Raw genomic sequence first — 26,651 nt, 5'->3', positions numbered from 1 at the left:
TTACATTTTTTTTTAGTATTCTGTTTGTGATCTCTTTTTCCCCAGTAGAATATATACTCCATAAAGGCAGACATATGTATTCTTTTGTTCACTCTTGTGCCTGGCCCATATTAGGTTCTCAGTATGTTGAATAATTGAATGCATATATATCATGTAAATGACCCTTGGGTAATTAAAATCCTATTAGCTATGGATGTACCTACTTATCTGTAAGGTAACACTTTCACATTTTTCTATCCTCAGTATCCTTTCTGCAATCAGCTGAAGTAATGAGAATTTTTAGAGAGCAAGGTAGGGGCGAGGATCAAAGATGATTCCAGAGCATTGGACACACAGGGCAAAGGATGGCAAAGGGCAGGGTAAAGAGCAAGGTGATGAAAAAAAAAATGTAGGAAAACATCTATAAATTGACCTTGAATTTTATTATACTTAACTATAACTTTACATGTCCGGATTATTATTGCCCTCTTCAACCCATGTGTTAGACTCTACATGCAGAAAGGTGGTTCTTTTAATAATTCAATTAGTTGATTCAAGTTAGGAGAATTTTTCCTTCTGTAAATATGTAAATGTTAACACTTTTTAGAATCACTCATAGCTCCTTTGACTCATTCTGAGAAATCTGTGCAGTAATCCCCTTAGTTAATGCTAGCTGCTCTGTTTCAAGACAGTTATGAATCCAGTAGGTGCCCTGCATATCAAACTGAGGACCGAAGGGTCTATTTTTAAATGTTCATTAACCTTAAATTAGGGGACAACAAAGACGTTAGGCTGGTTGTTTTTTAGCCTCTTTCCCTATGCATGGTGTAAATGTCTTGTTTGCTTTATAGTTTAGCATGCGGGGACAGAAATATCCCTAAGCTGTTAGGGCTCATTTCTGCATTGTCCCCACGTACGCTGGAAATTATTGATAGTATAGTGATCCATTGTACATACACACAAGATAATCATTTATTTGCTAACCTTCCTTTCATGAACATTTAAGTTTTGATTTTAATTTTACCCTCTTCTATTATATTGCTACAATGAATATTCTTGGATTGTACATCTGATTATTTTCTTAGGAAAAACTATTGAATATGAAATTATAAGATCTTAGAAAATGAGCATTTTTAAGCCTTGTAAAAAATATTGTCTAATCATCCTATAGAAACGCTGTGACATTTTAGTCTTCCATACAGTATATGAGAAGGATATTTTGTCTTATCTTTGCTGACACAGCTTATTAACTCTCCTCTGTCTTCAAATTCCTTTTCTTCGTTAGGCGTCTTCCTTTCTGATTGAAAATATACAGTTTTCACTCCTTCTTATATTACACCTTCTTCTAATCTCCTGTCCCATAAATCCATGATACTTTTTTCCTCTTTTTTTTCTCCCTGTCAAACGTAATGAAATAAGATCAACTCACTTTCTTCATGTCTGCTCCTTTTTTTTCTTAAAGGTCCTCTTTCTTCCTTAACTACTTTAATGAAATGTCAGTATATCTAAGGACACAGAAGACCACCTCTTTAATAACCTCTTCAGTGGCCTATTTGTATCCCTCTTCCTTCTAGACCTTTCCCTCACTTTGATGTTGCTATCCACCTCCACTTCTCAAAACGCACTTGTCCTTTGGCTGCGAAATCACTAACACCTCTGAGGGCTGCAGGTTCTCTTCTGGCCTCTCTCACTGATCTATTTCAGGCACCAGTGCTGGTTCCTGTGCCTCGGCTGAACTTCTAAATATTGGGAAACCAGAATTTCCTCTCGGTGATCATCTTCTCATTTTATATATACTCTTATGCATAGCTTCAAGTAATATATATATATATATATATACTCTCGAGCCCTTCCTCAATACTTAATGCCAGAGAAATGTTTGCTGTTGTTCACTGGACATACAAGTCCTTTTCAACACCCCCCAACTTCTCTACTTAAATGACCCAACCTGAACTTTTTCCTTCTCCCATCCTTACCTATTTTGTCTATGCTGTATAATTATGTCACCGTCAACCCATTCTCTCAAGCTAGAGATATTTAATGTCATGCTAGGCTCTTCTCTCCCTTACTCCCTGTTTCATCAGCTACCAATTCCTGTTGATTCTGCCATAGTCACATACTTTCACACCGTTCTCCTCATTTCTTTTTCTCAATCGTGGGGATCCATCCATAAAGTATACTTCTTTGTTTTGGCATTTCATTAATATTTTTCTGCTAGGTCCTAAAAGCCATTAGGGATCAAAATGACCCCGGAGACATGAGACTTGTCCTCTGTCCTGATAGAGCTTACAGGTAACTGTGAGAGAGATGTGCAATAATTTCAATTCAGTGGAGTGCAGAGATATTAAACAGAATGATATAGAATCAGAAAAGGGCAACACACTTAATGATAGTAGGAGGGAGGAAGGGGGGGGAGAGAGAGAGAGAGAGAGAGAGAAAGAAAGGGAAAGGCTGGTTCGCGGAAGCTTCCGGGAGGAGTTGAATCTTTATGGAAGAGTAGTGATTAGCTGAGTGAAAAAGGGCAGTAACTAATTGCTGACAAAGGGGAACAGCATAGGCAAAGGTTCCAATGCCGAAGCCTTATTTATGGCTTCCACTAGAGTTTAAACACCACTTTCCCTAATCTACAATACCTTATATAAACTCAACATAGAAAGCCAAAAAACAGATAAAACTTGATTACATCCCACCTTTCTTAAAATTTCTTTTGACTCCCCTGCTGTTTCGTGATTAAGTCTAAATTTCATAGTTTGGCACACACAAAGCCTTCCCAGTCGGACCCCAGTTTGTCTCCACAGCCTCATCCCCTGTCATCTGCTGTCCCGCCCAATGGCAATGCTTTAGTCACACTCTTCCTCTTCCACTTAACCTAACACCATTCTTTTTTTCAGTTTAGGTTTTGTAAATAGCTGAAGTGCTCCTCCCTTGTAACTCTATAATAAGTACTTACTTGTTCTCTAAGTTCTAGATTACCTTTCCCCTCCTCATCGTTCCCATTAATTCTTCCAGCACTTGGCTTTTAACCATTCTGTAGTCCTTATCAATGGACGCAAGTTTGTTCATCAAGACATAAGCACTCCACTACGGTTAAGCTATTCCTCTTCATCGCCTGAATGCATGCACGTAGCAGAGCTATAATAGTTTATGGAATGATTTTCCTTTTGTGTACCCCTATTTTCAAAGCCATATCTTGCTTATGTCAGCTGAAGAAAAGGACTTCTCAGGTGTGTTTGGGATTATGGCAGCGTCTTCTCACAATAATATTCTATGATCTTTTTTACCTTGGATGACTTTCTTGACCTGCCTACAATTCTGATTATTTGACATAATTTTATTTTAGTGTAGTGACCAACATGAAAGAATGTATGCCTGTTTACGGTTTTAGTTTTTGGAAATGTTCGCATTAGTGGACGAGCAGCGAAGACTTTATAGCATAATAGGAATATCAGAGTGTTTCAAAACAGTAAAGGAAATGACCGAGCACCTGATAAAATTATTGTCACTCAGATTTTCCTCTGTCTTGAAATGAGCACTGCGTGCTGACTAGTGACTTTATTGAAGTTTATTTTAACACAATTCTATTCACTATAATTAAAATAACAGTTATACAATGAGCCTGACTAGTGCAATCCTGCATTTTTGGTGGAGTTTTTGTTTGTCTCATTTCATATAATGACTTTATAGGCCAGGAATAAGAATTTAGAAAACTGAAATTAGAGATGTGAGCTAAGGATATTATTATACTTTTTTTTTAAGTTCCTCAGCATAGAGCTATTCATGGCCATAAACGTACCTAGACTTGCATTTCCTCAACTTCTTGTTGTGAAATGCTCATTTCTCTCCGCAGAACAGCTCTTGAATATAAATCTGTTTTAGCAGGGAAAGAAGTTTGAACAAGGATTTTCCCTGTGGGGCAGGACAAGCTCTGATTTGCCATGTCAGGGTTCTAAGAATGTTGGGTGGGGATATCAGTGAACACTGACTAAGTTGGTAATGTCACTCCATACAGTACAGAGCAACATAAATCATGATGGAAGTTTTTCAAAATAATTGTTTATCTTGACTAAGATTGATACAATGGGGATAATGAAACATCATAAAAAATGAGTAGAATAATTCCTAGGTATGTATAATGCTGAATTATGTGTTAAAATATCCAATTACCGGTACACTATTTTACTTAATCCTTAAACGATTTCTAAGGTAGGAGCTATCATTCCTGTTTTAAACATATTCCTACAGACACACAAATAAATGAGGTGCTCATCATGTAATTTACAGAAATGTTTAATTTTCTTTGGCTGGTGGACATGGCTCTCCTACTCTGAAGAAGAGAACATTGTCATCTGCGGTGTGTAGGAGGGCTCATGAGAGCCTTCCGAGCAGATAGAATGAGCCCCAGGGGAGGATAAAAGGCAGATTTCAGAAGGCATAATGGGTTAACAGAGGCTTAGGAATCAGTACACACTTCTTCCACTGGGCTCCACAGTGAGTAATCTATAGACTGTTTAAAATAAAACCATGTTTTTAAAACTGTAATGTTTAAAGGCAAATATATATTTCTATAAAAATAAAAATAATCCTTACTTACTATATCCTATCTACCATTCATGACAGAATGTGTAAAGCTATATTATTTAATTCAAGTCAACACACGTGGAGGCAAAAACTGGGGGGCCAGTTAGAAGACCACTGAAGATGGTGCCTTGGATTGCGGTGCACTGGAGATGGTGAGAAAAAGTGGTCAGATTCTTTTTGTGGTGTTCTTAGACCAATTTCAATATTTGGGGTGTGGAATTCCCACACCAGCATCAAATTCTCCGAAACAGTTCTCCAGCTGAGTGTCCTATGATTCAACTCAATTTTGGCACTATTTACCTAGAGATAACATCGGATTCCACAGCATAAGGGTTCAGTCTTACAAGACTGCCCCTCCACCCACATGGCAGACACCAGCCTGGGCTTCTGACTCACTGGTTACAAATTGGAGGTTCCCATGACTCCCTGCAACTCTGGATGCCACTCAGAAATCTAGCTTGTTACCTGCACCTCTGACTGATTGGCTATAAATCAGAGGTTCCTATAACTTATTCCCTGTGTTTGATGAATTTGCTAGAGCAGCTCCCAGAAGTCAAAGAAATATTTTACTTACTAGATTACCCATTTGTTATATGAAGATATAACTGAGGAACAGCCAGATGGAAGGGATGCATAGGGCAAGGGATGGAGAAAGGATGCTGAGCTTCTATGCCTTCTTCAGACACAGCTCTCTCCCCAAATTTCTACACGTTCACCAACCTGGAAGCTCTCTGAACCCTGTCCTTTTGAGTTTTGATGGAGTCTTCATTATGATAGGCATGATTGCCTTAATTATTGGCCATTGGCAGTTGATTCATCCTCCAGCTCCTGCCTCTTCTCTGGAGGTTGGGGGGCACTGAAAGTGCAAACTCTGGCAACCTCCATCTTTAGGTGCGGTCCAAAAGCCACTTCATTAACATAACAAAAAACACCTTCCTTGCTCTCATCACTTGGGCAATTCCAAGGGTTTAGGAGATCTGTGCCAGAAGTAGGGATGAAGACCAAATACATATTTCTTATTATAAACCACAATATCACAGATACTAACCCTAGCCTGAAGGTAGACTCAAGATAATTTGATGTGTGGTGTAAGGTATAAGAAAGGGAGTGGAAGAAAGATGACTCCAACTGATGGAGCTGCCATTTATGGAGATAGCAAAAGGTACAGGTTATAAATAGGAATTTGGTAGTAGGCAGCATGTAAATTACAGGTAATGCTTTGAAACCGTATGAGGTCAGTAAAGGAAAGAAGTAGACAGATAATAGAAGAGGACCAAGCAATGAGCCTTGGATTACACTAGCATATAGAAGTGAGGTGATCAAGAGGAACCAGCTAACAGAGCTAAGAAGCATCTATCGAGGTAGGAAGAAAACTTGCAGAGCCACTTGTCAGTTAGGATGAAGACAGACAGAATGGACTGTGAAATTCAGCCATAGCAGGGATGGTCATTGGTGACCTTCATACTTTATATATACACTAATTACTTCCATTACACTATCTTATTTTCCCCCTGGAAGGCATCTCCTGAGGGATTTTTTATTACTATCCCCAGTGTCAGCTACTTGCCCACACTCTTTTCATACTGTGAAGCCATTTAAAGATAACTCTATACCATTGTTTCTCACAAAATAAGATCTGTCACACCTACAAAATTTGAATGAAGTTGAGGGTCTTATCTGTCTATTAAACTTATTGAATGCATCATTGAAAAGATCTACCAATGTAGGCACCATTTCTCCGCCAGAGCCCCAAAACATTCCACAAATTTCCCTTAATTGCTGTTGAGTGATACATTGAGTAAATATTGAACTATAAGAGAAATTTCTTTAAGAAAAATGTCTGTAGGGATTCTGGTTTGGGGTGCACGTTAATTCAAGTGTTTCAGTGAAGGTGTGTTTTCTCTCTAACAGCTCTTATTTTACATTCTTTCATTTGAAATTCCTTACTATTGATATTTCTTGAGCACTGTAACAAAGCAAATCCACCAGCATTCAATTTAATGAGATTAGGGGAAAAGTCATGTGATGCCTTTTTGTCAAACACGCACAGCTGCTAGATGTTGTTTCAGTTTTTTATGGCCTGTCACATATTTTTGATTCAGAGGAATCATTTTTAAAATCTCAGCAGGACAAAAACCCTTAATTTTGGCTTCCCACAGATGCCATTGTGGAAAATGTGGAAAACATCGGGACGGTGTTATTTATCAGCCTCATGGAATTCCAGTTTTCAATCTAGATTATTACATCTAATCCACAATTTTAGCTAGGAAGTGGAAAGCTCTGTGTTCACTGATTCACCAGTCCCAAATCAGCCTGCTCCTGGGTAAAGGGATGGCTTCCTTCGAGACCTTTCAGCTTAAGGCACTGGCTGTAGAGTGAAATTCTTTACCTGGGGTGACTGTAGACCACTAATGCTTTGGGTGCGGGAGGATTCGAGGGCAGCAATGTTGTAATTTGTAAATGTAGTCAGATGGCAGGAGTTCTCAAGTTTCCTGCTGATAGGAAAATTGAACCAGTGGCAGTTGTTTCTTCCACTAATTTAGTAAGAAGCTGTGCTTATGAACATCAATAATACTTTTTTTTAAAGATAGCATTTATGGAAAAGCTAGTCATTTCTTTCTCCATGTTTGGGCCCAGGCAGAATGCTGCTGCCCTTCAGGGTTTGCTTGAAACCATGAAACCTGTGGCATTTGAAGGTCAGTTCAGGTTTGAGCCTTGAAATTAAGTGTTAGACGATAAACATTATTCGCTTTTCATGCTGGACTGTCACTGTGATTGGCTGTATAGATATGTCAAGTTTTATGTACTTACCATGCTCTTTCAGTAAGAACCTCTTGGTATTAAGATGGGATATGAATACAATTGGCCATCTTCCCTAGGATTTCACACTTAAATATATAATCTGCATTACCCCACACAATATTAAAACATCTGTTCTTGAGTAGGAATGCAAGCATGTGCTTTTCTTTGCTGGCTTAAAAATAATTTAAAAACATGACCCAGATAACTTTTTTGGATGAATTCAGATAAGAACGGGGTGGGGGGGTGGGGAATGACAAAGATGCTTAAATGAATGGTTCCAGGGCATTCCTGTGTCTTTACAGAGCCTTCCATCAGTTGTGCCTGGCATGCATTTTTGTCTGCATGCCCTGTCTGCTTCTTAAGCTCTTTTAAAGTCAGACCTATGTACAGTGTATCAGCTTGACATTACATAAATGAGGTGGGCGACACCTTTAAGAAGTGATGTAACACAAGATTGAACTTTTTTTGTTTTTTTAAAGATGTATTGGGGAATCGGGGAAGGGGAACAGACAAGTTGCTGTCCTTTTGTTCTTCAGTCTCGTTGTGGAGGATGTCGCTTCAATGGCCCATGTTGGTATTATCATTGTGCTCTTCCCGGGAGAGACAGTTGCTCGCTGACCACTGGACGACCGCTCACAAAAGCTCACACGCACTGCCAGCCACTCACAGTAGCTTACGGCAGCCCAGCTCCAGGTCAAGCTATTGTTCACCATCTTAGCTGTAGAGGGCTCAGTGTCACTGGCCCGCATGTGGGATCCAAGCCGGGCCCCTGCTGCTCAGAGCTGGCGTCCCAAGCCAAGTCCTAACCAATGCGCCCCCCGGCTGGCCTATGAACTTTTTTTTTTCTTCTCTTACAACACCTGGAATATTATTCGGTTACTTGTTTTTTTGTTGTTGTTTTTTTAATAACTACAATAATAAAACCTAATCTTCATTCCTAACTTTTATGCTGTGTATGAATGAAGTGAAGGGCTCCTTATCAGTTTGAAATGTACTGTAGGCAGTTGGCTAAGAAAGTTTCAGTATAAATCTTTGTAGGCCTTACAAGTTTTGCAACAGTTGCTATGCTACTCAAGGTAAACATTTGCATGTGTGTATTTGTCCAGAAGAGTCATTGTAAATGTTGTAGTTTTAAAATTGCACTCACCACAAAAATCCTAATAAAAAAGACAGGCTATGGTTTTTTTAGAGGTAAGTCACTATCTACTGTGCAATTTTAGGCAATTCAGATAATACTACTCCAAAGAGGAAACCGACTTTTTGTTTTCCTAAAAAAGGAAAAGATGATAATAAGTGCATAAAATATTTATGGTAGCCATAACAAAGTACAAAAACACTAAGATGTTGATTTTTCAAAAGTAACACTAGAGAAGTCAGTAAGGGAAGTTCCCCTTGGTGCCATACCTGCTGTCTCGTGCTTGTAACACAAATTCATATGGCTGTTGCTTTGTCCGAACGCGTGGGCTGCCAGGTATTTTTAAATAACAGTAGAAGTATATTTGTTTTTTCAGTTATTCTTTTATATTAAGTTTGCTTTTTATGGTCCACACTCACCAGGATTTGTGTGATACTTGTTGGGTGACTTATGTGATACCTAATAGCAAACTTTCAGTTTGCCTTTGTTTTGGCAAAGGAAAAATACAAAATAAAAAATACTATCTAGGGATATTTGTATTCTTGAAAAGCAGGGTAAACTTGTGTGCACTCTCAGGACAGGAAAAAAAAAATCAATGTTGAATTATGTTAGTTTTACCATAGAGCAGTTTTTCCCAAAATTCATTGATGATCTAAAGCAACAAAGGAAGATTTCAAGGAAAAAAAAAAAAAAGTAGACCTCAGCATCACCACAGACTTACTAAGTAGTTTCATTTCAAAGCTTTCCTGATAATTTTGCTAAAGCTCTGTTAAACCCATTTTTTCCTGCTTTTAAAAAAAATTGAGATATAATTGACATATAACATGTGTAAACTTAAGGTGTATATATGTTGATTTGATACATATATATATTGCAATATGATTACTACCTTAGCTAACACCTCTATCAAGCCACATAATTGTCACATAAATATTAATTCTATTTTGTGGTAAGAACTTTTAAGATCTAGTTTCTTTGCAGCTTTGAAGTATACAATATAGTACTGTTGACTGTGTATTAGACCTCCAGCACTTAATATCCTCTAAGTGGAAGTTTGTACCCTTTGACTATCTCCCAGTTCCCCAACCCCCAGCCCTTGGTACCACCATTCTGCTCTCTGTTTAAATGAGTTTGGCTTTTTTAGATTCCACACTTAAGTGAGATCACACAGTATTTGTCTGTTTGACTTATCTCACTTAGCATAATACCCTCTAGGTCTATCCGTGTTGTCACAAATAGCAGGATTACATTCTTTGTCATGGCTGAATAATGTACAGTATACCACATCTTCTTTATCCATTCTTCTGTTGATGGGTGCGTAGGTTGTTTTCATATTTTGGCTATTGTTAATAATGTTGCAATAAGCAGGGGAGTACAGATATCTTTTCAATATCATGTTTTCATTTCCTTTGTGGTAGTTTTAATTTTAATTTTTTACAGTACTCCCATACCATTCCATAGTGGCTGAACAAATTTACATTTTCACCAGCAGTGCATAAGAATGTTTTGGACATGACACCAAAGGCACAGCAACAAAACCAAAATCAAACAAATAGGAATCCATAGAACTACAAAGCTTCTATAAATCAAGAGACGCAATCAACAAAATAAAAAGGAGACCTGTGGAAAGGGACAAAACATTTGCAAACCATATATTGGATAAGACATTAAAAGCTCAAATATATAAAAACTCATACAACTCAATAACTTAAAAAAAATCATTAAAAATGGGCAGAGGAATTGAACATTTTTTTTTCAAAGAAGACATACAAACAGTACATGAAAAGATGCTCGCTATCACTAATCATCAGAGAAATGCAAATCAAAACCACAATGAGATATCACCTCATACCTATTAGAATGGCTATCATCAACAGTACAAGAAATAGCAAGTGTTGGTGAGGACGTGGAGCAAATGGACCCTCTAGCAATTATATAGAATTACATAGAACTCTGAAATTGAAAAGCTGGAAAGAAACTTAAAAGTCACTGAGTTTAGCGGCCATGCTTTACAGAGGAGGAAACTGGGACTCAGGCTCAAAGGTGTTATAGTATTTGCCCAATAAATTATCTTTCCAAAACGTGAGCACCTCCAAGGTTACAGTCCAGGCTCTTTGACTCCTGATAAGGATTTTCCTCTCATATCATGCTGTCATTCAGAATGATTTTTATCAGGGATTTTTTTTTTAAAACCTCATTTGTATAAGACCCTTAACACCTGGTATGGACATTTTAGAATTTCATTGTTCAATAGGGCATTTCATTGCAGAGATTTCAGATTCCTTTTCTACACTTTCACCATCTATCTTTCCAAAGTAATGTACCTGAAAAGGTCTAGCCTAGGACTAGGATATCCACTCAGGTTATCACTGCAACCCTGCAGATAATAGCAGAAAAGCTTTTTCTCTGGCTTACTAAAGTAGGGATGTTGATTTAGTCATTTGCATTATGGAACACCTAGAACGTCTGTTTTTCCTTACTGACCATTGTCATCAGCTAAAGAGTCTTAGAACAATTCATAACTTAGTAATAAAAATCTATTTCCTTGGTGACCAAAAGAAATAGAGGGTGGGGCATGTGAAAATCCAATTCAATTTGAGGCACTTAGCCTAATCATAAATATTTTTAAGTAGCAAAGATATTGTCAGAGTGTTCTAGACACTAAATATAGGAGAAAAGGCTATGAGCTTGTACTGAAAATAGGGGGTTTTGGTTAGAGGAAAAATTAAAACTTAAAAAAATAATGACATTTTTTTCTCTAACTTCTTTTTTCCATGTCTCCCCCTTTTCTGTGAAAATCCCTTTAAGCAACTTAGAAAAGCAGAACTTCTAAAGTGAAGAACTTGGTTGTTCCTTGAACCTGTGGGTAGGGTGACAGTCATGAGAAAGCCCTTTGAAACACTGCTTCCTCTGTTCTGTCTAGGGGGTGATTCTTCAAATCCAGGGGAAGTGAGTTGATTCTCCCTTCATGTTTTGTTTGGTGGGTGGGTGAGCACTGCTCTGTGAGTGTGTGTGTGTGTGTGTGTGTGTGTGTGTGTGTGTGTGTGTGTGTGTCTTTAAATTTATCTTATTTTAATTTAAATATTTGAAAGCTTGGAGCTTTATACCATCAACCAATATTTGTGTACAGTAGTAACATATGCCAAGCTAGTTTCTCCCAACCTTTGACATTTGAGGGGATTGTTTTATATTGTCATAGTCCTGAGTAATAACTGTTATTCTTTGCGTATTACTGATCCTTAATTTCCACTTTATATAAACATATATATTTTGGCTTAATTAAAAAATTTGCATTAACCTTTTCACATTATAAATTTAATCAATATTAACCAAATTGGTTAAATTAAGAATTAAAACTTTTATTAGTTAATTGTTCATTTGTATCTGTAATATAGTTATCAGTCATAATAGTACTCTTATCAAAGCAATTATGCATTTCTCAGACAATTAAAAAATACTGGGAGTAAATAGGGAATGTATTAAACATGGTTTCTGCTCTCAAAAGTTACATAGAGTAATTGAAATCATCTTAGTAGCAATATTTTAGCCAGAATCTCAACATTATTGAAATTAGATCTTTAAAATAAGAATAAAACCAGTGTTGACCCAAGCCTGCCACAGACATTTCTGCTGATTATGCTCTATAAAAATCCACCCCACCCCCTGCTCCCCACTCTCCCCACTCCCCGTGTGCAAAAGGAGCTCTATACCTACAAAGCTATGAGCCCCAGCAGGGGTTGTGCCTGCTCCAGAGAACGGGGTCCTTTTTCTAATTTACAGAGCAGCTTCTGCTTTTCAAGCCATGTGCCCACAGGATGGCTGAGAGAGGGAACCTTTTTGAATTGGACACAATTGAGATATATGAGACAATGATGGCCCTGTTCTTGAGGAAGGTTTCATGGATGAATTGGGTTTCAAGAAAGGCCATTATAAATGGAAAAGATTTATTATGTGGATCACAGGAGGGAGAGTTTGCACATGGGAAAGGGAGCAGCATTTAGCATGGGTAGAAGTACAAGGCCTGAGATGAATATGACATGTGCAGCAGTCAGTGAAGAAAGAGACTAGATTGATTGGAACAAAATGTGCACATCTTTGATGAGTAGAGGATTAGATGGAAGAGGGCAGCAAAGGTCAGATAGTAAGGGCCCTGAGCGCAGGGGAAGGAATTTGGGTTTCATCCCCCAGATGAGAATCACCCTATAGGCATTTGTCCAAATTCATCACATGATCAGTGATAACTTATTTTAGGTAGATTAACCCAGGGTTATTGCAGCATAGACTAAAAAGAGTAAGTGAAGATTAAAGGCAAGGAGACAAAGTTCGGGGCTGCTGTATATAATACATGGTTTTTCAGTATCTAGCCCAGGACCTAATGAGGATGAAAAGGAAGAGCTGAAATGATAGTATTTTTATTATAACAAATATTATTTTTACCTGATCTCCAAGAAGAATCCATGTGTATTATAGAACATGTTGAAAATATGGATATGTAAAAGGAAGAAAATTAAAATCACCCATTCTCATTTAAATCACTGATGAACACTCTCAGCATGCTAGGGATTGTTGATCTTTTCCTTTTGTTTTGTTTCAATTTATGTATGTTGACATGATGGTATATTTACACTACATTTATGTAGCTTTTTTTTTTGGTCCTTTATACTACATAGTAGGCATTTGTTTTGTTAATAAAAATTCCTAGAGGACCTCATTTTTAATGGAGCACACTATTTAGTTTATTAATACAGTGTAATTAACTGTTTCAAAATTATTTTACATTTAAATTTTTCCCAACTTTTTGTTATTATAAAATACTACTGTAATGAACATCAATCAACATGAATGCTTTATTCCATATCCTTATTCTGCAAAATGTAATGATAATAATAAAACTAATCTTAGCATTTGTTCATTCACTTGTTTTGCCTATTTTGATTTCAGTTCTGCTCTACCATTTCCTACCCTAAAAATTAGGGGCATTCTTACTGAACTTCTATTGAAATTATTGTCTCATTTTGGTGCTTGCCATTGAAAATGATGTGTTTTAATCCATTGCTCTATGTATGGACATTTAGGTTGTTTCTGGTTTTCCTCTATTTCAAACAACACTGCAATGAATATCACTGCACATATTCCCATGTGCACAAATAAAAAGATATAAACCTGAATTACAGGGACATGGGACATATAAATCTTCAACTCTAGTCTCCTATGTAAACTAAAGTGGTTGGACCGATTTATACTCACTTCTGCAGGCAGAGAAATTTCAATTTACTCACATCGTTGGCAGTCCTTTTTTTAAAATGCTTGCCAATCTCATATGTGAAATAATGTCTCCTTTTTTTATATGTGAAATATGCCACTTTTTTTGCATTTCTCTAATAGCTAATGAATTTTAGCATGTTTTTATGTATATTGACCATTCAAGTTTCTTATCTGGAATTTGCCCATTTTCTATTGAGTTATCTCTTTTTGAAGAGTCTGGATACTAATCCTGTGATAGTTATATAGTTTACCAAAGGTTCCCCAGTGTCTGTCTTTCAATCCTGTTTATTAAAACAGTTGTAGGCAAATTTATTAGAGTTATACTTTATAGTTTGGGAGTTTTCTATTTTGATTAACAAGTTCTTCTCCAATATCAAAGGCTTTCCACCTGCATTTTGTTGTAATTCTCTATGAGTTAATTATTTGATATTAAACTTTTAATTCATCGGACACTGATTTGCATAATGACCTAGTTATTTCCCAGACTGAGGAAAACGGAAAGTGGAAAACCAAGAAACAAAGATTTGGTAACCTGCATTATAGTTTCCTATTTAAGTCCGTCGACGAACCATGGAGACATTTTCTTTTTTTATTTAAGCAACAGATATCCACATCCACATGGTTTGTAGTAATGAAAGTGAATGTCTTTCTCATTACCAACACGGAAAATCTACCAGAGTTCATCTACATGAGGTCTTGCAAAGCAATTATTATACTTCTAACTGGAGTTGAATACGATTTCACTTTCCATGTGTTTCCAGCCTTAGTCTACCTAACTTCGTGCTTACGTCCAGAAGGAAAACATTGTCATTTTTAAAATATTTAACACAGGATTCCTTTTACTTTCAGCAATTCACAGAAACTGTGAGCCCTTCAGTGTTACCCCCCTCAGCTTTGCCACTGGACCTGCTTAATAATGCTGTCACTGCCTTTAGTACTTTGGAAGATCTTATTCGTTATCTTGAACCAGATAGATGGCAGTTGGACTTAGAAGATCTCTATAGGCCAACTTGGCAACTTCTTGGCAAGGCTTTTGTTTTTGGAAGAAAATCCAGAGGTAAGCTCTTTCTTCAGATTAGATACCTCATTTCATTCTTTTAGCAGCTGATGTTTCAGATTCCTTTGCCATAGATTCTGATGAGTAGAGTTTTAAATCCTTCAGAGATATATTTAAATAACCAATTTTCATAACATTTGAGCATGTTTACATATTAAATAAGAATATATACAAAGGGAGGCACTTACTTATAACGCGGTGGGTTTACAAAATTAAAAGGGATACTTTTGCTGAACAGTCTTGTCATTTCTTTAGTTCAAAGGTATCATTTTGATGAAGTCCTCTATTTCATTTCACAAGAACCATTGCTTATTTAAACCTAATAGTTGGGGTATATTGATTTAGAGATTCAAGAGAGATTTTCATAGTTGCTAAACCAGGTTTAGGTCTAAAATAGGGAAAGCTCTGTCAAAACCGTTATGTATTATACTATGTCCCCAAAGGTCAGTATTGTATCAATTTCCATTTCCAAAGCCTAGAAACTTTTCTAAATAATATGAAAAATAACAGTGGCTCACCATAAAATAGAACTAGTAGTTTCCAAGATAGGATTCAGAGCAAGAAAATAATGACTAAAGGAACCCACACCAGGATAATGTTTCTCTATGCTAATTTGCTTCTGTAATGATCACTTTTGACCAAACGAGCCTATCTCCCTTCAAGAGTGAAAGTATTGACAATTAAACTTAATTCCACATGGTCAAGACATGGGAAATAATGTTAACGGCGTTTGCTCTGAGTTTTAGCTAATTTCCTAGTAAACATTAGAATCGGAAAGCATCCCTATCAGACATAAATAAAAATGTAACAGAAAAAACTGAATAATATAATACACGGGAAAAAATCTATTTCAGTCTGTTGAAACACTGAAATCTACCCAGCATCACTTTAGAGAATGGAATGACAGTCTGAAAACTGAATATAGCAGGAACAATGTTTAGTGAATTGGAGCAATTCACAAGGGCAGATCGCACCAGACTCGTTCTTCTAAATCTTGTCAGGAAGAAACCCGATCCCTGCCCTTCCCTGCTAGAGCCGCAGCCCTTCTGGAAGACCAGCTTTCATCTCAGCAGGTCATGTCCAGACTTGCCCAACCATGGTATTTGCTATGCCAACAGAGTGGTTTCCTTTCAGCAGTATTTGAAAGCGGTGTTCGAGTACATGGGCAGTGGAATCTTGTCCAGATGCTGAAAGCTGTTACATATTTATAAGATTTGATCTTGATGAATAACTTGATGAATAACTGACGAACAATACTTCCCTTCCCTCCCACTTAGGAATGGGAAAAGGAAGATCTGCAAGGCTAGCAGAAACACCATGAATAGAGCCTTTGTTGGCAAATTTGAAGTAGATTATCATGTTGATCTGTAAAAAGCAGAAGGAGTAAAGCAGGTTCTAAGCTCAGACCTAGCTTTTGGATGGCCCGTCTCGGGATTTGAGCCTAAAAATCTCCCTCCCAGCCAATGCCTTTCATGCCTGTACCTCTCTCCACATGGTGCACAGTGAGGACTGGGCCCTCAGCTAGCGTCCGTTTAAAAGCATCCAGCACTGAACCAGATCTTTCAAATATTCATTTAGCACTTTCCAAATTGAAGCCCTTTGCAGTTTGCCAAAACTATTAACTTTTTAAGCATACAGTAAGTGTGAGAAAAGCAGTGTATATTTTTGGAACTTTACATAAACTAAAATGCAGGTGTGGGATATCATCTATATAGACAAAACCAACTTCCCTCCCAAGAGCCTTTCTACAAAGAAACGAGGAGTAAAACGTTTAAAAGCTTCTAATTAGACATCAAAATAGATTTTCCACAGAATAAACATATCACAGTGTTACCACATTTATCTTAGAAAGACCACCCTCAGATTGCATTACAGTAATAGAATATTCTTGGGCTGAATATCTGAAAAGAATGAACAACTTACACGAAGTAAAATGTGACCCTAACTTTTTTTCAGTCAGTATGACCCTTTTTAGTAAAAGTTTGCAATATTGATAAATCTAAACAAGAAAATTTACATTATAAATAACAGCTTTCATTGGTGACATGCTTAAAACATCCATCCTTCAGAAAGACAAATTAATGCATGTATTGTCTTAGGAGTTAGTTATGAAAAGGAAATAAGGAACCTGAAGGCTGAGTTTTTTTGTTTGTTTGTTTTGTTTTTTGTTTGTTTGTACTTTACAAGTATTTTCCACAATATTATAGTTAAGTTATAAAAAAGTATACGTTGGGGCATGATCTTTCTCTCCCTTTTTTTTTTTTTTTTACCTAGATGGTCTACATAATATTTAAAGAATTTGTGACCCCAATTTATAATCACATGACTTAATTTAATGACGCTTAGATGAATTGGAAGCCTTAGGAGTAGGAAGCATAACTTTCAAATAAGATAAGGCAAATTTAAAGTCCTTGTACTTTTAGCCCAGTGTAGACTGCATTAAGGTTTTTCTGTTTTGTTGTTTTCCCTTTCTTCCTCTGGTTCAGGGTTTTCATTCATACTTTGCTACTACAGAATTTAAAAAAAAAAAAATTTTTTTTTTCTAAGTCAGGCTTAACTAGTACTTAAAAAGGGCTTTTGACTTTTGTGTCAAACATGATAAATGAGTGGAAGCTAAGTTTAAAGCCTGTTTAAATTTTCACATTGTAGCAGGTATCATAACTTAGTTCACTTGGGAAATCTATCTAACCTTTTATTGTGGTTAAGTAAACATTTTAAAGTGAACATATACAGTCTCCTTTTCTACTTTCATGAAATAGTATGTTTAAAACTTTGCGGTAGATGAATATCCTTTCAAAGCTAAGGGCTTCATTCACATTCTAAAGAAGAATAAATCTTAAATAAGCATTGCAAATTTTGACAACTGGCTTTTGCATGTGTGTGTGTGTGTTTTAGGTTTTTTCCCTCCTTATCCAGACAACAACTTCTAGAGAAAAAAAATTCAAATAAGCTCATATATAGCTTTAACAATGAAAGAGCAATATGTACATATACTATTAGTTCAGCAAAATGAAATCAGGTAAAATATGTGATATCACTTAACCTAATTATCTCATTAATTTTATTAGAGATAAATTGGTCTTTTATCGCACTCAAAAGCATGAGCTCATTTCCCTTTAAATATTTAAAAGCTGTAGTTTCACTGGGTTATTTTTCCAATGGAAAAAAAATCTTTAAATGCTCAAATAAAATAGTGATTTTTCTATTGAGTTGGAAAAAATAATTTTCAGCTAAATAAGATGTCGAAATGAATTGATTGAATTAGCATTTCCTTGGTCTTTTCCTAAACTTGACCAAGGTTTCAGTCAACTATATATATTACATGTGCTTATAATTTATGATTGCATATGCATAACTTATAATATATTTCTTGAAAACACATTAGCTCCCTTTGACATTTTAGGAAAACTTGATCACATATACAATGTAACATAGCCAAGAAAACACACATTTGATTCTTAATGGCCTTGTCATTTTAAAATTATTTAAAATATTGGCACTTAGTTTTTAAAACTGAATAATTATCTGAAGCAATCGTTAATCAGAAAGTACTTTTTCTTTTCTTTCAATTCTTGTTTATGTTTCCAATGTTAGTGAAAAATTAACTAGATTTATTATATTTTAGATAATTTTTCTAAATTTTAATAAAACCTTTATTTTTGATGGAAAAAAGCTGTGATGCCTATATGTTATCCAAAACTCTTCAAGTTTATTGGAATTGCTTTTATTTGGACATTCTAATAATAATTCAGTACTGTTTATATGTTATATATAAATTCATATTAAACATTATACATTACTTTGATATAATTTAACTGAGGTAGCATCATTCTGTAGTTAAAAACAATAGTTCTTTGAGAATTTACTGCAACAATCTCATGAAAGGATATTTTGTTTGGTCTTTACAAGTAGGTATTCTTGTAAAGAATAAAGCACAACATGGTTAACCAACTTGTTAAAAGAATAGAGACAATGGTTATAAGTTAGACATTTCTTCCATCCTTTAGAAGAACAGAAATCTGAAAAAATTAAACTAAATTTCAAAGTCCAGAAATTCCTCAGTGCACAAGAAGCAGTGTTTTCCAACATCTGCTCTTTTAAAATGTACCATTTTTTTCACTTCATGGTCCATTCAGCTGTCTTCAGAAATTCATTTTCTTCATTTCCTTTTTACATTTTATGATTCTTATTGCCAGGAAGATTATAAGAAGTTCTGTTGACAAGTTTCTGTACGTTGTTCTTCATTAATTGCATGAGCGTGTAATCATTTTTAAAAATGCATTTATTTTTAATCAAAGCATCCAGCGTTTCACATTCTATTCTTCCCTCCAATGCTCTCCTTTTTTTTTTTTTAAACTTTTTTACTAAGGTTAAAGGTGTAGCCCTCTTTTTCCTTTATAAAGTTTCCTATTTATAGCTCTCAACTGTTTTGTTGGCTCTGTTCGTAATATTGCACAATGGCATTTCTTTATTGGTCACTAAGTCATAATGGAGCTTTGTTTACTATGAAATAGAAAGTCCAACTTGTGTGCAGCCAGCGTAGCCCCCAAAACCTAGTTGAAATACGAAGGGATACTGTTAGGATTATTGTTCATGAAATAGTTAGATGATGGCTTTATGAAAAGAGTTTAACAAAATGCATTCAGGCTCAAAGCATGAACATCTATTTTTCTTTCCTTTCTTTTATGCCATGCAGTGGTGGATCTGAACCTTCTAAAAGAGGAGGTAAGATTATACAGCTGCACACCTCGTAACTTCTCGGTGTCCATAAGGGAAGAACTAAAGAGAACCGATACCATTTTCTGGCCAGGTTGCCTCCTGGTTAAACGCTGTGGTGGAAATTGTGCCTGTTGTCTCCACAATTGCAATGAATGTCAATGTGTCCCAAGCAAAGTTACTAAAAAATATCATGAGGTAGGTATCTCATTTTCTTTTTGGGTTCCTTGGGTGTTTTGTGTCTTAAAAAATAACAAAATAGCATTACCTAAAATGGATTTTTATTTGGAAAGGAGATGTAGCATTCGTGGGGGGGAAAAAAAAAAGTTTACAAAATAGTTCATGTCTTTTTTTTTTTAATTAATACCTTTAGCTCAAAACCCAGACAGTAAGGATTTTGAAAGCATATCCTCTGATAGTACATCATGGGTGGTCAGTAAACATTTCCTCGCTAATAGAAAAAAGAAAAAGGGTTCCTTTGTAGGGTAAAAAAAATGGTAAAACTTCAACTTTTAAACTTTTCAAAACGTGAAGGGAAAGTATTTTAAAGACAAACTTGGAAATAAATTATTATCTATTTTGGAGAAAAGAGATCTTTGATATTTATTTTTCCATTTGGGGTAATGTGAATACATAAATCCCAAGAAGAAATAGTCATAATTACAACAAAATTCCTATTATTCATATTGCCCCCAATAGCATGTTCAATGTTTTTTATGGATTCTTCACCTTTTTATCTCTTTCTTCTATGGAATTAAGGAAAATAGAATATTAAATGTTAGTTAGAATTAAGAAAAATAGAATACTAAATGATAGTAACTATTGTTTTTCAGAGCCTTGGGAACCTTAGAACTTATATACTCCAAAATTTTGGTAGTGCTAGACTCTTCCCAGTTCTATCCCACCCTCTTTCTGAGATCCCCATGTAGCATTCACACATCGAGAAGCAATCTTTGTGGGAATCATTACACTTTTTGTGATCGTCTTTTTGTTAATCATCAAATTACCCTATGAAACAGGTTTCTTTGTTTGGTGTAATTCATAATTTCTGAGGCCTGAGTTTTTCTCAATCTTATATTTGGGAAATTAGCTCTTAGTTGAGTGCTACTCATAAACAAATGAAATTCTTTTTTAAACATAACTGAAAATAGTACTAAAAGCATTAAGTCATTGAACACCATTAATCTAGAGACTTAACGCAGTTAAAGTGAAGGCCATCTTGGGCTTTAATGCTTTTTGAGGATCATTGTTCCCATTTGCAGTTTGAAGATTATTTCACCTCATGGAGAAGCTAGAAGCAAAGACAAAGCCTCATTCTAATGTTTCTCCACTTCATCTGTCTCTGTTACACCAGCTTCCCTGAATATTAAGCTGAATATATTCTTTGTGTTACTACAAATATAACTGAATCATTCCCTCTTTTGGTTTCCACTAGCCTTTCATTGGGTTTTGTTCAAACATTGTATCAAAAATAAGTTTAGGAAATGAAGAGGCTCATAAAATACAAGAATGATATTATTGTCATGTTTCAATGTAATATAATTGTATAATAATAATAAGATTCTTACTACTTTTGTTCAATCACTATATACTGATTGTCAGAAGCCATTTTAGTTAATATATATATATACATATATATATATATATATATTTCTTTAACAATTTTGCTATCTCCCAAATCAAGTTTTCAGAGAATCAAGATGGGAAATGTACATATGTATAAACTTATATAGTACCTCTTCTTAAAACGATTTAGATTCCAGTCAATCCTAGCATAACCACTTCATCCTCTGTGCATGTGTAGGACTTTAAAGATATTTCTATCAGAAAACTTTCACTATTTCATAATTATTGTTTATTTTGATGTGCTTCCCCCAAATTGGGAGCTGAGACAGAACAAAGGTCACATTAGAGTGTAGTGCTTCCGAACAGACTCCAAAGCCAGACACCCAGGGTTTGACTCTGACATTTGTTAGCTGTGTGGCTTTGAGCAAATTACTTAGTCCCTGTGCCTCAATGTCCTCACCTGTAAAGTGAGCTTCGAACCCTCGCAATATCTTATTGTGAGAATTCAAGGAGTGACATTTATAAAACAGTTAGAGAAGGTCTGGCACATTTCAAACCCTTCCTAGTTACGCCCTCACTTACCTTTATCCTCCCCCCCACCCCTGCCCGCTTACCCTTATTCTTCAATTATGGCAAATGACCAATAAAGATTTAATGAACTTTGCCCAGAGGTGAGAAGGGTATTCTCTTTCTGGCAAAAAGATTTATAGGATATTCTGTCAATAGAAATGTATCTGTTCCTTTTTTTTCATTCTTAATCAGCCCAATGATTTTCACCTTGTTTACATCTTAATATATTTAACTTCACTTTTTCATTAAGTGTAGTCTTATTTTTCTTGCATAGATTTGTTTGTTTGGAGGGGGGAAAGGATGTTCCCATTCAGTTGACTTATTCAAGCAATGAGTTCCATCCTCCAAGGTTCTATGGCACCCAAACTTTTCAGGGCACTTTGCACATTTTGGGCAATGGTACATGTGTATCTATTCCTTGATGATTCTTTTTGTACCTGATCTATTATTTTTCACAATCTCTGGTTTTAGGAATTACCTGGATAATTTTTTCATTGACTTTTAGTTTTAGTTTGAACATCTCCCTCAAAATTTTGTGAGATGTGCTTCTATCTGGCTTCTTTTGTGATGTCATAAACTAGGTCCTGAAAACCAAATTATCATCTTTAATATCATCCAGGACCTGCTGGGCATTTTACAAGTTTATCTTTCTCTTCTAAAACTAAAACTTTCAAATAGGATCAAGAAGGAAAACAATAATGATACCTCTACTACCATGTATTAGAATCTGTTTCCAAGACTTTAGTATCAGTGGAACATAGGAAATTCTTCTGCTAGTTGTAAATCCTCATAAACTTCAGTGGACAAAATGGGGGTGGGGGGTGGAGGAATGAGGGTGGGGAGGTTGAGAAGAGGGCTTTTATTTGGAGAGTGCATCTTGACCCTAAGCACTGCTACAGGAAGGAAGGATTGTGGGATTGTGGTCTGGCATGACTGACTGTTAGGACTACATAAGGTGATCTTTCATAGTAATTTTTTTCCCCTCTGACAACTGGGAAAATGTACACAAGTAGAGAGAGGAATTAAAGACATTGGCTATGTCAATATTTCAATTTTTCTGTCCACCTAACTTCATTCCAGAAACAACTCGTAACAAGAGAGTGATGATAAGATATGATATAACACCAGTATCTTAGGATTAGTTAATTTTGATGCCACCTTAAGTTGCACAAAAACAGTAAGTCAGTACTGATACATAAAAATACATGTAATAGTCATTGGGTTAAATTTCACATTAAAATAATATATTTTTAGTAATTTTTATTCTAGAATTATGAAATGTAATAGAAAAATCTAATTTAAAAGTTGACTATCATAGTTATTACAAGACTTTGCAGCTTATGTCTCCACAAAGAAAGGTATTAAATAAAAAGAATGGATGACTGGTAATATTCTGAGCCTGTGTAAAATTTTTATCTATCGCTCTAATTTTACTAATTCATATTTGGCCAAAGTACACATACTGTCTGTGTCACTTATTCTCTCTAAGCTTCTATTTCACCCATCTGTAAAATAAGGGTAATAATTGTAAATTACTTCATAGAATTCTTCTGAGTTAAAGTATGTAAAAGTGGTATTCAGTGACTGGCACCCATAAGCACTCAAAAAATGTTAGCTAATTAACCTTTGATATGACCACAGTCTCCAAATGAGGAATACATCCTCTGTTTTTTTGTTTGTTTTAATCTTCAAGTAGAACAGTCATAAGACTTGCCTTGTGGTTTTTGGATTAATGAAAATTTCCAAGAACTTTTAGAAGTTGCTTTATGAAGTTATCTGTGTGATACCCAGGGAGCAGAGAAACTAGACAACTTCATGTTGTTATGTGCTTTAGGCTTTGTTCATAATCCAAACAAACATAATTTCTAAAACTATCATTTCTGTGATAAGAAATAAAATATAATACACATTGAATAGGTAGGTCTTATCAAGTACATCCGATAATCTTTTCTAGAATGCATATCTGTGTCCTTTTGTCACAGTGTTAAAAGGAAGTCTGTGTAGTGTGTCTATTTTGCTATATATTTTATTTAAAACTCCAGCAATCCAAACTGCAAATACCTTCATTACATAGAGACATTATTGTTATTATTGCCAAACTTCCGGACACTGCACAGTAGGCCCCAGCTGCAGAAAGCTGTGACAGAGGCTGATGTCTATGAAGCACATCTAATCCATCTCATCAAGTTTATAGAGGACTTGAAGTGGAGCCAAGAAAATTAATGAGTGGCATAATTGAGCAAACTCAGCTGTAGAACGATCATGTTTCTTTTCACAGTATCACAGCACTTGCATGTATCGCTTCAAGTATAAATATTTGCTAAATGTGTGAATAAATGAATGAGTGAAAGAAACTAACCAACAGAAAAAGGAATAGGGCAGTAGCGGTTCCAAAATACTTAGTCAAGGTGAAATTCTCTCTAGCATGGTTAGATGGGTAAAAGAAAGGGTGTATAGTGAGTCTTTCAATGTAAGGACTGTTTGTTAAATTGAAAGAGATAGCATCCTTCCAAATTGTTGGTATTTAACATATCCTTTCTTTCAAGGAATAGTAATCATTTATGACTTTTATTTTTATTATTTTTTTAAATTTATGTATGTATTTTTTGAGGAATGGGAGAATGTATCTGTAATGCTGTCAGTCAGGAAAAATTAAAAATTTGGACACCTTTGTTGGGCTCCTCCCCAGTTTGTTTTCTGAAATTTTACTTGTCTGTGACATCATGAGTCCTAGAGGTCCTTTTGTTTGAAAGGTAAAGATTTCCCTGATTCCCTTTCAGGTCCTTCAGTTGCGACCAAAGATTGGTGTCAGGGGATTGCACAAATCTCTCACCGACGTGGCCTTGGAGCACCATGAGGAGTGCGACTGTGTGTGCAGAGGGAACCCCGGAGGATAACCACGTCACCCCACGCAGCCGCCTCCCAGAGCCGGCCAGCTCAGCGGCTGATTCCCTTGTAGGACTTGCGCGTTATCTCCGTCCATAATCTCAGTTGTTTGCTTCAGAGACCTTTCATCCTTCAGGATTTACAGTATGTTCTGAAAGAGGAGACACCAAGCGGAATTAGGAGTTGTGCAACAGCTCTCCTGCGAGGAGGCCCCAGTGACAGGAGGAAAGGTCTCCGGGCGTGGAAAAAAATATATTAAATGTTGTAGATCACTAGCTAGTTACAGAGTTGTCATGTACTTAGCTAGCTGTGTTCAATATTTCAGTTGTCTTGATGGGACTTAGGTTAATTCAGTACAGGGGGAAAAAAAACAACAAAAAAACAAAACTGCGCACAAGGGAGCACCTAATTCTGTTGCCTTGCTTAACTCTCAAGCTCCATGTTTTGGGCCTAAAATCAGAGAAATCTGGATTTTTTCCCCCTTATATTCACATATATAAACCAGAGTGTTCTATGGTCTACAAACTTGGTTTTAAAAAGGAACTATGATTCTCTAAATCAAACGTGTGTCATGCTGATAGGAAAGACTGGATTTTCCGTATTTCTTATTCAAATTTCTACCATTTAGAAGAAGAGAACTACATTCATGGTTTGGAAGAGACAAACCTGAAAAGAAGAGTGGCCTTATCTCCAGTTTATCTATAAGTGGGTTTACTGTATTGTGTACATTTTTATATTCTCCTTTTGCCATTATAACTGTTTGCTTTTCTAATCTTGTTAAATATATCTATTTTTACCAAAGGTATTTAATATTCTTTTTTTATGACAACCTAGATCAACTATTTTTAGCTTGGTAAATTTTTTTTCTAAACAGAATGGTTATAGCCAGAGGAACAAAGATGATATAAAATATTGTTGCTCTGACAAAAATACATGTATTTCATTCTTGTATGGTGCTAGAGCTTAGAGTAATGTGCATTTAAAAAATACTGAGGTGGGAAATCAATAGAATTTGGTAAGTTGCAAATCTTTTTGGAAATAAATGATCATATCCTCCACTCCTGTTATTGGAGATGCAAATAGAAAGTGACATATGAAAATAGGCCTTCAGATCCAGCCATTACTAACCCCCTAACCCTTATTTTGGGAAATGTGAGCCTAGCTCAGAAGAACATAAAGCACCTTGAAAAAAGAGACTTCACAGCTTCCTGACAAAGTGTGCTCTGCTGTCCTGTTGGAACACATCCTATTTATTGTGATGTCCTGGTTTTATTATCTTTAAACTCTGTTCCACACACTTGTATAAATACATGGATATTTGTATGTACAGAAGTATATCCTTTTTAACCGATTCACTTATTGTACTCTTTGGCAATTGAAAAGGAAATCAGTAAAATACTGTGCTTGTAAAATGCTTAATATTGTGCCTAGGTGATGTGGTGACTATTTGAGTTAAAAATGTATTGAATCACCAAATAAAAGAATGCGGCTATTTTGGGGAGAAACTGAGTGTGTGTGTGCGCGAGATTTGTCTCTTGAACTCCCACGGAAAGGAACGTGATGAAGTTTTGTGTTGCCATCCATGGATTTCCACCATGTAACAGCTGATGTCAGTTTAAAAGACAGGTTAGAGAAGTGGAGGTGTCTGTTGAGACTTTCCTGCCTCTTGTCTCCAAGTGCTTTTGAGCAATCGTTTTCTTTTTCTCACTGGTCCTGATACTAATTTCTGGTAAATTAAATTGCAAATAACTTGGAAGTTGCTACATGATTTAGGAAGATGCTTAATGATAGTTGTAGGGTAGTATAAAACTGGAGGAAAATTACCTGTAACTTTCCACTCCTGGATTCATTTTCAATGCCGAATGCTAAGTGGGATGAATGAGCATAAACTGATTTGGCATATGGATGAATGGCTTTTACATAACAAACTTCAAGGTGCGGCTCCACGATTTTAGAAGCAGATGTCTATTCAGTGCCGTTATCTTATCTCTGCCTTTTCAACTTGCCTGAGACATCTAGGGCCCAGAGCCATGCTTCTAAACCTCTTCTAAACAGTACCCCTTTTCCATACTTGTCCATCTGGCAGTCCTACCTTGT

The 26,651-nt window shown here is 35.9% G+C and overlaps 1 protein-coding gene across 2 annotated transcripts in view; it reads left to right on the top strand.

The window, feature by feature from the left end:
- The window catches only part of PDGFC (platelet derived growth factor C), a 193,908-nt gene extending 167,845 nt beyond the window's left edge, over positions 1-26,063 (top strand). For both annotated transcript variants that reach the window (XM_019626465.1, XM_019626464.1), the window contains 3 exons: positions 14,609-14,816; positions 19,513-19,730; positions 24,449-26,063. In XM_019626465.1, the coding sequence (XP_019482010.1) occupies positions 14,609-14,816; positions 19,513-19,730; positions 24,449-24,565 (543 nt within the window). In that variant the 3' untranslated portion in view covers positions 24,566-26,063. The remainder of the gene's footprint in view (positions 1-14,608; positions 14,817-19,512; positions 19,731-24,448) is intronic.
- Positions 26,064-26,651: the final 588 nt, after the last annotated feature.

This window comes from Hipposideros armiger, unplaced genomic scaffold, assembly GCF_001890085.2.
Source record: "Hipposideros armiger isolate ML-2016 unplaced genomic scaffold, ASM189008v1 scaffold_679, whole genome shotgun sequence".
In the NCBI taxonomy this organism is placed as follows: domain Eukaryota; kingdom Metazoa; phylum Chordata; class Mammalia; order Chiroptera; family Hipposideridae; genus Hipposideros; species Hipposideros armiger.
Note: the sequence above shows the minus strand (reverse complement) of the source record. Positions and strands in the feature narration are given on the sequence as shown.